This window comes from Aotus nancymaae, unplaced genomic scaffold (genome assembly GCF_030222135.1).
Source record: "Aotus nancymaae isolate 86718 unplaced genomic scaffold, 86718_ANA_hifiasm-v0.15.2.pri h1tg000010l, whole genome shotgun sequence".
NCBI lineage: Eukaryota > Metazoa > Chordata > Mammalia > Primates > Aotidae > Aotus > Aotus nancymaae.
Window position 1 is genome coordinate 8,800,335 of NW_026988421.1, and position 17,114 is coordinate 8,817,448.

Here is a 17,114-nt window from a genome sequence, read left to right on the forward strand (position 1 = left end):
AGGCCTACTGTAGTCGTCAACCAGTATCACCTTTGGCTGGGTAGAGTTTCTGGATGTGAGAGTTATGTTGGCGTTCTGTGGCCCTGAAATCTGTTACATCAATGGGAAGATTAAAAACTGGGTCGATGACAATGTCCACATTTGCTGATGAGACTCTGAACAAGTGGCGTGATCCACCACACCAACCCATCCAACCGATAGCGATTTGAGGCTTTACAGCCTTTTGTGGAGGACAGATACCAGCCTCCCAGAGGTGAGGAGGAGTCTGTGGTTATTCTTTTTTCCTTTGCACAAAATGCTCGGCAATTTGCAACACAGTTGAAATGCAGTGTTAGCAGCATCATCGACCAGCACAGCCGGGTTGTCAGTCTACCTCTACTGCGAATGAAACATCAAACCAACCACACTCTCAGTCCTATGCATTAACCTCGTAGCGCTGCCATGGCTGCCCAGGCGAACCTCTACCCTAGTTATTAATCCTCGAGTGCTCTAACAGGCAGAGCAGGACTGCTTCTTCCCTTGGGGAATTATGGGAGGAAACTGAATGGTGAAAGGCCACCACGGTGTAGTAGAGAGAGGGAGATTTGGGGAAAGAATGATGAGGGCTTATCAAGGACAGCCGGTAAGATTAAAGAGCCAACAGTAATGGGAAGGCAGTGGGCCTCAAGGTACCCCTACGGAATTGGTCTCTTCCACCACAAGAACAGGCATGTCTACCCTACGACAGCATCAGGGGAAATGAACCCGAGAAGGGAGGCAGCTTAGAAAACTCAAGGAGAAGTTTAATGGATAGGACCGGAGATGACCGAGTTAGGACCAGTTAGTCAGCTGTAGACATGCAGGGTGAAATTACATCGTTTCGGTTGTCCTGGAAGAGAACGCCTGTTGCCTGGATTTCGTGGCGTCTGCCTGGCCTTGCATACTTGGGGTAGCCCTGAAGCGGGACCCAGATGATCCACTGGCCAGAGATGGGAGTGCACAGTCCCCTTCAACCAGATCCCAGAGACTCGCTCATGTGAGAACAGGGCAGGCTCAGGCTCCCAAGAAGCCTCTGTTTCAAGGACACTTGACCAGAATATACATTAACAGCCCTCAGTAGAGGCAGGCTGACCTCCCAGAAGCAAGGGCACCACCAGGCCACGGGGCCAGAGCCTCTCGTGTGCAGGGGTTCACCTCTACTGTTTGAGAGTGGTTTTCATAGTTCTGCTTGTCATGGGGGAACTTCTCAGGAAGTAGTTGGAAAATTACACAGAGATCAAGACTCAACATTTGTCTTTATGGAGAAAGTTCATAAACATACAATTCCGAAAGGAATTTTATGGAGTGTGGTGGCTCACACCTATAATCCCAACGCTTTGGGAGGCTGAGGTGTGAGGACCCCTTGAGGTCAGGAGTTTGAGAACAGCCTGGGTAACATTGTGAGACCCCATCTCTGTAAAAAAATTTAATAAAAAATATTGGGGGGACAGATGCAGTGGCTCATACCTGTAATCTGAACACTCTGGGAGGCTAAGGCAGGTGGATCACTTGAAGTCAGGAGTTCAAGAGCAGCCTGGCCAATGGTAAAACCCCATCTCTACTGAAAATATAAAAATTCTCCGGGCGTGGTGATGCCTGTAATCCCAGCTACTCAAGAGGCTGAGGCATGAAAATCACTTAAAGCCCAGGAGGCAAAGATTGCAGTGAGCTGAGATTGCTCCAGCCTGGGTGACAAAGTGAGACTCTGTCTTAAAAAAAAAATAGGCAAAGGATTTTAAAAGGAAAAACAAAAACTGTTCCCATCACTTTTAAAGTCAACAAGTATGTGTTTTTTTTTTTTTTTTAATGAGCAACATCAGTCACCATCAAACTCAGCGTGGACCTTCTGAAGATGAAAAAATGGAGACTCTCAGAGACTGGGCCAGAGGGTTTCCCAGAATGAGATTCAATGTTGACCAAAGTAAGCAGGCTCCCTGTAGTGCAGGAGAAAATTGATTTCATTAAAACTAACTTTATCATACTGGGCAGAAACTAAATATGACTGATGAAGGAATTAATAATCCTCATGCTGCTTAAAATCCTTTGTAAAACAAGAAAGGGAATGAAAAAAAATCAATAAAATAGTGAGTCTTGTAAGAAAATGCAAACGGACACTACCCTGTAGACTGTTCACTGACCCCCTTCATCCCGGCCACCTGGTGTTTTCAATAAAGGAACAGATGACTTCAGAGCCCTCTTGAATTACTGCCCAAGTATCTGCGTATTGATGAAATTCATTGTGTACACTCTGGTTTCTCCTTACGACTAAGAATTGTTTTTAACTGAAATTAATAGCTTTGTCTGTTGCTGATATTTTAAGATCAGATATTTTTAGGTTAAACTTTGTTTCTCTCACATAACCCCTACTTGCTATTTTAGAGGGGCCAAAAAAGCCACTAGAATCACAAATTGAAATGTGAAATGGCTGTGCTGCAGAAGGCATGGGCCTTTGCAACCAATTTTCAATCTTCATTCCACTCAAGTCCTGTGACCTGCAAGAACCTCTGGCCACTGTCACCCGCTTCAGACCTGCAGGCTGTGCCTGGGTCCTTCCTGCTGGCAGCCAGGGGTGGGGTTCTAGCACTCACCCTGGCTCAAGGGCCCCTGTGGACAGTTCCCTGCTGGCAGACGTGGCGGGGAGGGGCTGGCACTAGGGCAGGATCCCTGTCCCCTGGAGCAGACAGAGGCAAATTCTGGAGAGAGCATCTGCACATCTGAGGCTGGGAGAGCCACACCAGAGGGGCCACGGAGGGGTGAGGCCAGGAGTCAGGATGAGCGAGGGAGATGACAGCCACCTGGGTCAAGGGCACAGTGCATAGACACAGGTCTGGCACTCAGAGGGTGTCCAGGTCATGTGCCGCCACCCAAGCAGGAAAGTGGCCTCCGCCGGGTGCTGCCCCATCCAGTTCTGACCACAGGCAGTCCCCAAGCCCAGGAGGAGTGGCAATCATGGGGAGGTACTGTTATATGCCACTCCCACCACTGGCACCATCCAGCTGCTCCTGCCCACTGAGTCAAGATACAGACTCTAAGCAATAACCACAGATGCTCCAAAGAGCCAAATACACGGGTGCTCGCGAGCTGGTCCTTGTCACTCTTCTCAGGCTGTTCTTGTGGCTTTCGGGCATCACATCTCCCTCCTTTTGAAACTCAGTTTAATGTGTATGTATGGGGGGATAGTCTGTGACACAGCAATAGAGAGGGGAACACGGGACATGGTTCCAGGCTGCTCTGTGACAACACAGGTTGCCCCAACTCCTTCTCCTGCTCATGTAAGTTCCAGGCATTGGCCTCTTCTAGGCCTGGACTGAGGGGCCACACCACTCACCCACTCTGGGGGCATCTTGCTAGGACTCACCCACTCCCTGAATCTTGTTATTTGTGTGGCCTTGTTCCTAAGTAACCCAGACATCTCCTTCAGTCTCATATTGGGTCCCCTCATCCAGAAAGGCCCATAGCTTGCACCTCTTGGAGAGCCACCCAGACACAACACTCACGTTCCATCCGACGTGGCTGAGTGTTCAATTCAGGGCTGCTGCACCACATTTCCAGGGACCTTGGTCAGGTTTGCCCCCAGGAGGACACAGCTGAATTCCATTTGACCAGAAGATATGGAAGGAAAATAATGATAAGACCGCAGCCTGACACCCCAGCCCCTAAGGACGTTTCCTCATTTCTCACATTTTCTAACTGAGATGGAGAAACCCCCACTGCAGCTCCTCCAGGGCTGACTCAGCTCTCCATCAGTCTAAAGACAAATGGAAGTCAAAGCTGCTCTAGGGAACAGCCAGAAAATCACTCCCCACTCTATCTCATGGTGATTTTCATCCATGCAATATGATATTTTTCATTCCAAGTGACTTCATCTTTGTGTTAGCAACAGCTTAAGACCATGTTGGCAAAATGACGGAACTGTGTCACCTACAGCTGAAATATATGGCCAGAAAACAAGGCAAATGGGATACACAGCTGCTGTTTTCTCTTCCTATGCATCAGCAGTTTCCATCCAATGCAACAAGGGACAATCTTTCTAATTGTAAAAGAAACCAACAGGGACCAACTTGAGGTCTGGCTCATGGACCACCCCGGGGCTGGGTAGCTACAGGGACAGCATCTATTTTCCACAGGCCAACATCAGCAGGTAATGCACTTTTCACAAAAGCAATACAAGTTACTCTGTTAGAGAAAAACGTTCCCTATTTACCCCGAGACAGTTGTACCCTCAGAGAATGAATGTTCCTTTGAGCATACACTTCTGAAACAAAAGAGGTGGCTTGGGCTGCCTCTGCGACTCACACACTATGAACACACACGACACTATTTTCTAACTCAGAATCGGGCACATATTCTGAGTAGAGCCTGTAATTGACAAAAAGTCAACTCCTGGCCGTTATTTGTCAACAGTTTTCTCTGGCTGCTCTCGAAAGGAGGCGGCAGAGGGACCAGGGCACTCAGCACACTCCATCTCCACCCTAAGCTATTCACCAAACATGCTCAATTCCACTTCAAACTCTGGACAGGAATACACGGTATTATAGTGGCCAAACTGCACACAATTCATTCTGTCTTTAAGCCCCAAGAATATCTAGAAATAAATCTAGTGGTGGGGCTGGGGGATCCTCACTGCTTCATGCTCTCTAAATATCTTGCTTTCATGGAAATTCAACCTAAACTTATGGTTTGGCAACAAGAATGAGGACATCCTCAATCTGCATTTATATTCTTGTCCCTGCCCTGAGTCTCACTGTTCCCAGCCTACACACCCACAGTGTAACCACCTCCTGCCTCTGGGAGGGGCCTCTCTTTTGGGTATAGCCAAGGAGATCATACTAGGGGCCCTCAGGGCCAGAGCAGCAGCCAGACTCCTCGTCCTGTACCAAGGATGACAGACACAGACGCCACTGACCCCTCTGCAGATATCCACTCTAGGCAGGCAGGCCAGGGGCTCCCATTTTTACATTTGTTTTTAAAGTTAGGGGGTCACTCTGTCACCCCGGCTGGAGTGCAATGATGTGATCATGGCTCACTGTAACCTTGAACTCATGGGCTCAAGCAATCCTCCCACCTCAGCCTCCCGAGTAGCTAGAACTACAGGTTTGCACCACCACACCCAGCTAGGGGCCTCTCACTTGGAGACCTGAGTTCTACTCCCCAACAGGCTGGTGAATCACTGTCAAGTGGCTCCATGTCCCCATCTATAAATTGGGACCCGGATCCACCTACCAAGGAGAGATGCTGGGAGCACCTGATCCAGTAACAGAAGCAAAAGGGAAGTCTTAGCTGACGCAGCAGCTTTCTTTTATCACACACCTACTATGTGTCAAGCACGGCGCCACTCTCTGCACACCAGCTGTCTGTCATCCTCACAGCCACCTGTAAACTGGCTATTATCGGCCCCATCTCATGAATGGCAAAACTAAGGCCCAGAGAGGTTTACCTGCTTGTTCAAAGCCACGGAGCACAATCTGACACACCAGGTTCATCGGGCTGTCCAGCTCCAGGTGGGGTGAGGGATGGGAATGAGGCCGCCCTCAGAGATCAAGGTTTGCACGGACAGTCCAGGGGCAAACACTCATCAGCAACTCATTTAAGTTGTTAAGAAAAGTTACCCCAAACTTGGAGGCCAGGCAAAAAGATTTCTGCATGCCCTGTCAGTGTCATACTCCATGCTGAAACTAGGAACTGGGAAATTCCATGGGCCAAATGGCCCACTGCCCTTTCTTGTAAAAAAACAAAAACAAACAGATAAAGTTTTACTGGAACAGTGCCAGACAGTATGGCCCACAAGGCTGGAAATACTTATCTGCACTTTACAAAAAGGATTGTGTAGGCCTGGTCTAGGGTATCATCAAATGTCCTGGTTTCACTTACTATGTATTACTGATTAGGGTCTCGTCTCAGCAAAGTTATATGTTAACTTCTAGAAAATAGAAAAGTTGAAAATTATTTTTGTTCAATAGAGAAGCAAATGGCCATCTGTAGAAAAAAAAACGCTCAAAGGCCATAATTTTTTTTTCCTCTGTTGAATCAGTGCTAACCAGCTTTCTATCCAACTTTGCCATCTGAGGCTATCCTTCTTCACCCCACTGACCTATACGTTGGTCTATCACCCTCCATTTAACCAGCATTACCATCCCACTGGTTTAGCATTATTGAGGTAAACAGATGTTAGCTATGTGCTCAGTGTGTGTTTATGCAAGAGTGACGCTTTCAGCTTTTTTGGAAATGACCCTTTTCTGGACACCGACGATGCCCGCCTGGCGGATGGTTAGCAAAGCAGCTTCTGGACCCCAGCGGCACACGACATTCTCAGGAGGTGGCGCACGCGGCAGCAAACCGGTACCTTGGCATCCTGGTGGCTGCGGGAAGCCAAAGCAATCTGCCTGGCCAGCTTCAGAGCTTCTATCCGCATGATGGCAAACTCTAACTCCTCCTGCCCGCGGGGGTGTGGGCAAACCGCAGGGAATGCATCAAGACAGACGTCAATGGTTTCCACATCCGAGAAATGAACGTGCCATGAAAATGTGTCAAGACAGGCACTCGGGAAAAACACACGCTCCGCCTTTCTCTCACAATTAACACCTCAGCAGATCATGAAATAAGCATTTAATTTCCTTTTTTAAAAAATCACCCTTTTGAATGTCTGTCGGGGAGTATAGTGCAGTTGAATATGAAATGACTTTCAAAATGGGATCAAAATTTGTACTGGACTTTTTTCTTTTGATTTCTTTCCCTTTTTCTTTCTTAAGGTAAAGTTGGCCAACAGTCTCCATGAATGGATCTGCGCCTCTCAGATGGCTGTTAACGGTCTCTCTAGGTTTGCTCTGAACATCCTAGTCTAGAGGATATCAAATTCAGTTGTCAAATTTAAAGCACAGAGTACATCATTGTTTTTTGTTCCAGATGCAAGGCTGAGCCCAGATGTTATCTCAATGGGAGTCTGAGATAGCCACGTGTACATAAACAGCTTGGCTCAATGGTGATCTGATATTCTTGGTTCAGTGAATAAATCACAGAAATTGCTTTTGGGGCTATCAGTGCTTCTAAAAAATGATGATTTGGGCCCAGTTTCCAAATTGAAATAGAAATGGTTTGTTCAACATGTAATCAGACAATTTGCATAACTTTGGTATCACGGGTAAAGAACGTCACATATACCATTCTTTAAAGGGAAGATAGGTCACCGGGAACATTCTCAGCAGTTCCTCATCAAATCCTGCCTCATTTCATTTGGGCCGCGGGGGTTCATTCTCTACTGAGGTTTTGACAAACTCCCAAAAGGTCATACGTGGGCTACAAACCTGAAGTTTCTGAGCGAATAGTGGGGGGTTCTTTTCTGCTAAGTCGGGCTCCAGATAGTCAAGTGCACCACAGAGAGAGCCGGGGTGAGCTAGCCTGCTGAGGAGGGCGTCAGCAGAGGCAAAGGAGCCCTCGGGAGCTGTCTGAACACCGGCAGAGAAGAGGACACACAAGAAAAATAGAGGAGAACAAAGAGTGATATTGATTCCAAGCAAGGCCCACGCTGCCATTTGCTGGACATTTCTGCCTTGAGGCTAAAGAGAGTATCAATTAGCTGCCATTACTTGTGGTTCCATCTGGACTAATTCCCACATGCTGACAATGGACATCTTGAGATTGGCAGACCCAACCCCCTCCCCACAGCGCAGCCTTCACTGTCCTCCCACCCCCACGCCACCCTCACTCTCTGGTTGATGAATGGGAGCTAGCTAGTGGAAGGTGAAAGGCCAGTTAGTTGGTGGGTTTTCCAAACATAACTCATCAAGAAATACCTTCAAGTATATACATATATCAAAAAAAGTCAGGTTTTGATAAAGGTAATTTTCTAAATCATGGAAAGATGATTTCAAGTGAAAAAGTGTCTTCTGATAGATCAGAAAGACCTCAGAATCAGAAGCCAGCTTTGTAGAAAGTGAACCATGGATGTGTGTTTCAGAGTATTCATGTGAGAGATGGATTCACATCTAGATCCTCTTTTTACTATTATTTTTCTAGTATCCACCCCAGCATCCAACTGCCAGACACACAGTAGGTGCTCAATAGACATTTGATTGATGCACGAGAGAAATGGCCTACTAACACAGAACAACAAAAATAACACACTAAATCAAAGGCTTCACACCTGCTTGGGGATTGCTGGGCGGGAGGTAGAGGAAATAAAAATAAACTTCACCTAGAAGGATGGTGCATTCCAGATGTGTGGAAGAGCCTGGCATGAGCATCACTTACTTTGGGGCATGCACAAGGCCACGTGATACATGTGCAGTGCAGGGACTGGGGGTAGGTGAGGTCTTCAGCTCAGCTCTATTTGCTCTGCAAGACCCCAGCAGGGCTTGGGGAGAGGAAAAGTCCTGGTCTTTAAACAGGAGAAATTCCCATCACTAAGTCCCAGGAAAACTAACTGTTTCCCAAAAGAAGCGTCCCTTGCCCTCTGCCATCAAGAATGAAGTGGCACAGGACTGCTTAGCAACTGCTCCAAAGCAACAGTCAGGTCCTAAGGGGCGAAATATGGAAAAGAAATAACCCTGAAGGCATATAAAGTACTAAGTGAGAAATGCAAAACCACACGGATGTGAACAGAGAACCTGCTCCTCATCCTCATGGAATGGGATCTCCCAGGTTGGCTTGTGTGGTGAGGGAGTCAGGGTGGGACCTATGGCAGGTGCCAGGTAAGTGTTGCTCTGAAGGCCTGGCCTTCTTGGTAACAATACGCAGCTGGCCCACACTCCATCCCCTGTGATCTGGGGCCCTCCAACCCCACTTACAATTTCAATCGCCTCTGAAGGGGTGCCCAAGGCCATGGCCTCCAGCTCCTTCTGGGAGGATTTCTCTGGCCCCTGCAAGTGTGGCTCTTGGTTAGGGGCCAGCCCTCGTGGGACAGGATGCTGGGTTTTTGTAGCAGCGTTCACAAGGGCTTCAGTCTCTTCAAAACTTGACCTGGGGGAAGCAAAGGGCATCTTTAGAGTCTTCTCATAGGGAAACCCACTGAAGTCAACCAGGATGCCCTGAACAAGTTAATACCACAAGGAGTCCTGGACTTCCAGAGGGATATGGGCCAGGTCTCCACTGGTCATGCAGCCTTTAGCTGGGCAGTCACCCCAGGGCCAAATGACAAGGGAGAAGCAGAAGCACAGATGCCACTGGCCGTAGACCTGAGCTCTGGAGTGAGGCAGACTACCAGCTGCTTGGTTGTGGACTCCAGGGAAGTGATGGGTACCATGCCTCCATTTCCTTCTCTGTAAGATGGAGACAATAGGCCTCTCTGTGAAGATTAAATGAGACTCTGCATCGCTGTAAAGCACGTACTGCAGTACTGGTGCCGCTACTGTTTTAATAACGTCACCACCATCATCATTTTTCTCACCACTCTGGGCAGCTTGCAGAGTCTCTTTTGTAAGTTTGAGAAGTCAGTGCAAGAGCTTTCACTCCTCTTGCTTAAAGAGGGAGGCAGACAGATAGGCTGGTCCAAATCTTACAGCAATGCCCACACTTACTTGATCAAACAATGCACTGCTCCAAACATTAGCCCTGATGAATTCAAACATGAACAGCCACATCAACAATGTACCCAGGCACCTGATATGTGCCAGGTACTTTAACAAGAGCTTTGCACACGGCATCTCTCTGGAAGGCAGGTGCCCTCTCCCTGTCGCACAGGTCGGGGAGGCTATGGAAGACTGACAGCCTCCTTTAATCTTCACAAACTCCCTGCAAGGTCCGTTTCATTATTACTTTTACTTTACATGCAAGGAAACTGAGGCACAGGACAGCCAAGTACCTCCCATCAGGTCACATAACCAGGAGGGGGTACAGGTGGGATTCAGGCTCTGAATGCTGGGCCACAGTGTCCCCCTTTAGACAAATGATGGAATAAAGTGTGTGCGCACTGGGCGAGATTATAGGGGTGAGTCACACACTCAGCTGTTGAAGGACAGCCGGTAACAAAACCAACGCGTTTATGTCCCTGTGGACATTCACAGAGATTGAAGTGTGAGCTGGCCAGGCGCCATGGCTCATGCCTGTAATCCCAGCACTTTGGGAGGCTGAGGAGGGAGAAGCCCTTGAGCCCAGGAGTTTGAAACCAGCCTGGGCATCATAGTGATACCCTGTCTCTATTTTAAAAAAAAAAAAAAAGTTAAAAAAAAAAATACACACACACACACACACACACACACACACACACGGAGCATTGACGGCCTGAATCTATGCACTGAAATGAAGTCGAAATAACAGCATGAAGGTGCTCAGAGGCTTTGGAGCATCCAGTGTGATTTGTAACTCTCTCATCGTGGAAGTCGTACCCTGAACACGGCGTCGGGGACTCTGACATGTGGACGGGAGGTGACTTGACAGGGCTCTCCTGAGAAGTATCAAACATAAGGTACAAGGCCTGCTTCTTCGGGGCGTCATCGTCCTGCTGCAGGGATCAAAGTCACATATCAGCGTGGGTACAGTTGGCCTGAAAGTGCAACTGAGATGAAAACCAAAGCACTTTCAACAGGGAACAAACAGCCCATCAGGGAAAAGCCTTCAGTGTTCTAGAGTCACCAGAAGAGAGGAGGAAGTGGGGCCCGGTTAGGAGTGCGGTGGGGAGGCCGGGAGGGAAGGAGGATGCAGAGAAAGTACAACTGAGTCCAAGTAGGAACGTGTGCCAGCGGAAAAGACGCCCGTGGCGTTGGTGAGCTGGACTCTGTTCAATTCACCAATGTTTACTGAACCCCCTCTCTGAGCCAGGAGCTGCGCTGGCCACTGCGGATAGACAGACAGGTAGGGCAAGAGACCAGACCTGGGCTGACCATAGCTGAATGAGCCCAGGGCAGGGGCAGGGCCTGGAGACAGCTCAACCGGACTAGAAACAGGGGCTGTGGGATGCCAAGCCCAGAAATGGACACTGGCATCTCTCAGTGATGGGGAGACCTTGGAGGACCCCTCCACATGCCCTGCTGGGATCCCCAAAGAAGTCCCTGCAATGGCCAGCAGGCATGCTGCTCTGCATGGCACGCAATCTCTGGGTGGCTCTGCTGTCCTTGAGCAGGGCATGCTCCTCACAAAATTCATCCACAAAGCCTGCCAACACACAGGGCAGTGGGTGGGCACAAGAGGAAGGGGGCCCTTGTGGTTCCAATCCATTTAAATCAAAGACCTCAAAGCACATGACAGCTCCACTTCAGCAATAAAATGTCTCATCCTCAGTATTATGTATGTGGCAACAGCCACTGGGGACACAGTTGTGACTAGGGAGGTAAGCTCTTTAAGCAACGCACCAGGGGATGATGACAAAGCCCACACACTTCATTTGGGGAGCTGTGATCTCACTGACTTGGCGCTTGAGTTAAGCCTGTGCACGGGGACATGCTCCTGCCTAACCTTCAGGTCTAACTTATAGCAACCTGTGGTCTGGAAGCAGCCACCACAGCATCTATGACTGACGCAAAGAAAGATAAAGACAGGAACAACATGCCCAGGGCCGTGCAGTGCTGCAAGCAAGCCCTCCTGCGTGCCACACATCTCCGAGGGCATCACCAGACAACAGCAAGAAGTCGAGCTTGGAATTATTCCAAGGGCAGCAGGTATTATGCCAGGAAAGACAGTGCCCATCATAAGCTCTTAAAATGAAAAAGCAGGCCAGGCATGGTGGCTCACACCTATAATCCCAGCACTTTGAGAGGCTGAGGCAGGTGGATCATAAGGTCAAGAGATTGAGACCATCCTGGCCGACATAGTAAAACCCCGTCTCTACTAAAAAAAATACAAAAATTAGCTGGGTGTGGTAGCACATGCCTGTAGTCCCAGTTACTCAAGAGGCTGAGGCAGGAGAATCTCTTGAACCCAGAGGCGGAGGCTGCAGTGAGCTGAGATTGCGCCACTGCACTCCAGCCTGAGGGACAGAGCAAGACTCTGTCTCAAAAAAAAAAAAAAAAAAAAAAAAAAAGAAAAATCAAAAAGCAGGGAGAAAGGGAAAGCCTTATTGCCCAGAGAAAATATTCAGTTATTTAAAACAATTTCTCAAAAACAGCTAATAGTATACCTGAAAAACAACCAACACCTTTTTTTTTTTTAAAGACATCTCTAGCTCTTTCTCAGTCTAGGAAAGTAATTCTGCAGGACATCTAATTGCATTCTATCATTTTCTCCCTGAAAATGCCAAACAAAGTGGAATGAGTACAAATCTCAAACCTCCCCAGCCCTAGTCCATCACCGCTGTGCACCCAGGAAGCTGTGGGCACAGAGAGCGCTCGATTTGGGGTCTGAGCTCCCAGAGACACTCTGCACAGGGAAGGAGGCCCCCGCAGGCAGGAAAGCAAGTCCCCTAAGTGGCCCGAGGCAGAAGAACTTACAGGTAAGGAGGAGCCAATTTTTTCCATATATTCAATTTCATAGGAGTTTCTGTAATCCAACTCTGCAAAAAAAACCAAAAACAAACACAAAAACAAAAGATGATATTAGTGCCAGAGGAAAAAATTGGGAAGATCTGCGCCAGGCAGGGTGGGTGCCACCACAGGGCTCTGGGCTATCAGACGGTGCCCACTGCTCAGAGACTTCTGATATAACCTGAAGAAAAGGCTCAGCTCGGCTATTTTCACACAATCGGTAAATGTCTTGCTGTAAAGGCGCTTCTACCATTAGGGAAGCTGAGGAATTCCATGGCACGACCAAACACAGCCCGAGTGTGGCCAGACCTGAGCATCTGCGCTGAGTGTTTCTATAAGACAGCACGTGCATTCCGGGTGCTGGTTTCCTCTGTAACTCTCATGTGCAACACATGGAATGACACATCCTCATGACGTTTTGGAATTGGACCCTTACTTGTCCCTCTCTGGGTATTCAGCTGTGGCCACGCTCTGAAGTGAGGGAAAACCAGTATCGTTCCTTCAGTGCTGCTGGTAACAGAAGTTTTGCAAGTCACCTGGAGCCTTTCCCAGGGGTTGACCAGTGTCTACAGGGCTCAAAGACTAGTAAAGTCCAATGGATGGAGAAATGTCTTGTTTCAAATTGATTGGAGAAAATCCCATACACTCAATGGAGACAGGAAACACCACTGCCTGCCTCCAGTACCTGGTAACTGAGCTGACACTCAACTAACTCCCTGTCAGCAAAGAGATGGAGCGCCTCCTATATGCTCTGCACTGTGCGGGGGGCATAGTGGATACAGTGGTGAATGAGACCAGAATGGACTTCTGTCACTCTAGAAGCCACCATCTAGAGCTTCCAGATGCCCCTTTTCTACTTAAGAAGAAACCCAAGAGGTGAAGAGCGACCTGCTCAGAAACCCACTGTAAAAAAGCATCAGTGGCAATCCATAAAGTTTATTTTCAACTTTTTTAAAGATGAAAATAAATATAAATAGCAGATCTTGTTTAAAGCCCCTTTATTTCTGCCTATTATTAAAAGCATCATCAAAAATATATGAGCTTTAAAATGACACATTTCCTGGAAGACTTTCTTAAAACCTGCAAATGGCTGAATAACCTCAACTACTTAAACACGTGGACAATCTTTCTGGAATCCCTGAATCTCCCTTGGTGAGCTAAACATATCCTTCTAGTCTGCATGGCCAGCTCATGAGATTGAAGACAGTTTTGTGGATTAAAGGCCAGAAAGACCTGTTTCATCCTGAATAGAGATGAGTAGAGAAAGTATTTCTGACTCTCACACCAAGCCTGAACCCCAGGGTCTGCCCCAACTTAATACACAGAAGCATCAATTTGTAAAGACTTAATCTCCTCCTTGCCCTAAAAATGAGAAGCAGGACAGGGCACAGCGGCTCACACCTATAACTCTAGAACTTTGGGAAGCTGAGGCTGGTGGATCATTTGAGGTCAGGAGTTCGAGACCAGCCTGGCCAACATGGTGAAATCCCATGTCTACTAAAAATACAAAAATTAGCCAGGTGCACACCTGTTGTCCCAGCTACTTGGGAGGCTGAGGCAGAAGAATCACCAGAACCCAGGAGGTGGAGGTTGCAGTGAGCTGAGATCGCACCACTGCACTCCAGCCTGGGCAACAGAGCGATACTCTGTCAAAAAAAAAAAAAAAAAAAGAGGGGGAAGGAGGAGAAAAACAGGGATGGATGAGGTGATGTTTAGGGTCTCCTCTTGATCTATCACTCCCCAGGCATAGAGCCCCAGGACTATCATTTTACTGTTCTATTATAAATTGTTTAAGTTGAGAAAATAATAGTGAATCAGCTGCCTCTTCCAAGGTATCATTACAATTGCCAAGGCATTATATGCTCTAAATTATTTAGCAGAAATCTCTCAGCACACTCCAATACAGCACAGGGCACCCAGGAGGCACCGAATGAGCAACAGACCACTGCAGAGATTTTTCAGGGACTGTGGCCCCAGGTGAGTACCCAGCTCTGGTTACCAGCTTGCCTCAGTGAAGCATCCCACTTGGAACCTCAGCTCTTCTGGTGGCTGAATCTGGGTGAGTTTTAGGTCATGGAGCTCACTCATCTGCCTTCTCTGCTACCTGCCAAAAGGAAATCCCTTCCCACTGTCCCGTGTCCCCCACTCCTCCCATTAGAAGGAGCAACTGACAGTGCAAAAGTGGGGTTCTCTGACACCCAGAGAAGTGTTTGCATTGTAAGATGCCTGGTGTCAGGAGGCCCACAGTCCTCCCCGTCAATCCCAGGTGAATGGCAGCGCCTGGAGATGCTCCTTCAGAACACGCCCTGCTTGTTGCAATCACAGTCATTTGGGGTCCTGATTTATAATTTCCAAAATGGCCTGGACAGGTTGTAAGAAAAATAAGCACTTCCTCCTGTCATCTTGGGTGATCTCTGATATATTTTGAAGAAACATCTTTCTGAAGTTGGTTTTCAAGATCTCACTCATCTGCTTCAAATCCTAAGCCTCAAAGGGCAGACCCAGGGGTGAAGCCACATCCAATTTCAGCCCCATTTTCACACCATGCCACACACAGCTGGCAGGCTAGGAAGGGTGACACCAACATACCAAGTGGCACATCATATTCTCAACTGGAGGAGATGGCCCTTGCTAACGTGTGTGGCTGCTCCTATTAGAAGAGACTCAGCTATTGTTCATGGGTCCCGTCATTCCTGAGGGCTGCTTTTGGTAATCACTTCATACGAGGGCACTGCACAGTGAGAGGGCTAGAGTGTTTCTTTCATCTGACTCTAATTGTTGGGCTCTTGCTGGGGAATGGGTAAGAGCCCCGTGCAGAAGCCAGAAGGAGGCTGCTGAGTCCCGGTCTCCGTTCCCAGGATCAGGGAAGCCAACTCCCCCGATGTCTCCTTGCCTGTTGACTTATCTACCAAGTGGAGCTCAAAGTGCCTAGTTTTGTAGGCTGAAATGAAATGCTGTAAGATAAAAACCCTTCAATGGGTGACACACATGGAAAGGAGTGTGATCAGATCTATTCCTGCTCATGGCTAATATTTCTGGAACTTTTAACCTAAGTAACATTATGTTATAGGAGAAGAAAAGAGCCCAAGGAAAGAGACAGGGAGGCTGCCTCCAGCTTCCTCACTGTCACCCTTCTAAGGGTGACATTTAGAAATTTCTTATCAAGCTCAAGAGATGCCACTCACCATAGGTGCTATCAAAATGGCAAGTCTGAATTCCTGAGCTCTGCAGTGCCACAGTGGCGGTGCCTGACCTCATAGAACAGCTGGGGCTTCCAAGGAGGGCACGTTCCCCTCTGTGAGAGGCGGGAAGGAGGGACTAACAGAGCTGTGTTAAAGGACACAGGGAGACTGGACGACCACCGAAGAGTCACTGAGACTTGTGAATGAGGTACATATTAGGTCTAAAAGTACTGTTAGGATTTTTAGATTTTTCTAAGTAAAAAATGCTTTGGTTCCTGACCATAAAACTAAAGACATACGTGCATCAAAATCATGCCTAGTTCAGGCTGGCTTCTTCTTTTCTTTTTTTTTTTTTTTTGAGACAGTCTCACTCCGTCACCCAGGCTGGAGTGCAGTGGCGTGACCTCAGCTCACTGCAACCTGCACCTCCCAGGTTCAAACAATTCTCCTGCCCCAGCCTCCCTAGTAGCTGAGATTACAGGTGCCCACCACCATGACTGGCTAATTTTTGTATTTTTAGTAGAGATCGGATTTCTCCATGTTGGTCAGGCTGGTCTCAAACTCCTGACCTCAAGTGATCTGCCTGCCTCAGCCTCTGAAAGTGCTGGGATTACAGGCGTGAGCCACCGTGCCCGGCCCCAGCTTCAGGGTGGTTTCTAAATGCTTTTCTCCGACATTTAGAAATTTCTTATAAAGCTCAAGAGATGTGACCCCCCGTAGGTGCTATCAAAACGGCCAAGTCTGATGCTTGTACTCAAATGTCGCTTGCTGCCTCTGGGATGTAAAACCTCTTTCCCGCAGCCCTCCCCACCTGATGCAGGTGATACCCATCACAAGATTAAATTGCTGGGTTGACACTACTAAGCCGTGGACCTGCCTGACCTCGTATTACCTTTCTTTCACAAACCTATCTTTAGCCCTTATGATGCTGAGGGTGCTGTGAGGAACAAAGATGAACCTGACAAAGTTCTTGCCTTCAGGAAACATACAAGCTAGCTGGGAAGCAAGAAATGCACACATGTCGTCATTATGGTGTTATGTGCCACCAGCTCGGCCCAGACCAAGCACTGAAGGCGAGCAGAGCCAGGAGCGGATGTCCAGGGAAAGGCTGGGAGGGGACAGCACTAAGGAAAGGGTGGGAAACAGGGATGAGGTGGGGGAGTGCAGTGTGGGTTGGGGTAAGGGTGTTCCAGCAGGTGGGGTCTGCAGCAGCACTGCAGAGGCAGCTGAATGAGGGGTGTTCTGGGAAAAGGCTCCTGCCTCAGATGCAGGCGCAGAGGAAAATGAGGATCCAAGGGAGGCTGAGGCCAGATCGTAGGACCTCTGGGGTCAGGTTAGAGCAAGATGGCCACTCTTTTTTTTTTTTTGGAGACAGAGTCTCACCATCACCCAAGATGGAGTATAGTGGCACAATCTAGGCTCACTGCAACCTCTGCCTCCTGAGCTCAAGCAATCCTCCCCGCTCAGCCTCCGGAATATCTGGGATCACAGGCACATACCACTATGCCCACCTAATTTTTTGTAC

General features: G+C 48.2%; 1 protein-coding gene across 14 annotated transcripts in view; it reads right to left on the reverse strand.

The window, feature by feature from the left end:
• The window catches only part of TACC2 (transforming acidic coiled-coil containing protein 2), a 251,580-nt gene that overhangs the window by 16,736 nt on the left and 217,730 nt on the right, over positions 1-17,114 (reverse strand). For 8 of the 14 annotated variants that reach the window (XR_010341737.1, XM_064373782.1, XM_064373779.1 and 5 more), the window contains 5 exons: positions 12,375-12,436; positions 10,338-10,453; positions 8,802-8,973; positions 7,320-7,460; positions 6,362-6,451 (listed from right to left, as the gene is read on the reverse strand). Coding sequence is in view for 13 of the 14 variants with exons in the window: in XM_064373782.1 (XP_064229852.1) it covers positions 6,362-6,451; positions 7,320-7,460; positions 8,802-8,973; positions 10,338-10,453; positions 12,375-12,436 (581 nt within the window). In the remaining variant the exon portion in view is untranslated. The remainder of the gene's footprint in view (positions 1-6,361; positions 6,452-7,319; positions 7,461-8,801; positions 8,974-10,337; positions 10,454-12,374; positions 12,437-17,114) is intronic. The other 6 variants (XM_064373783.1, XM_012453451.3, XM_012453450.3 and 3 more) reach the window with 2 other exon arrangements.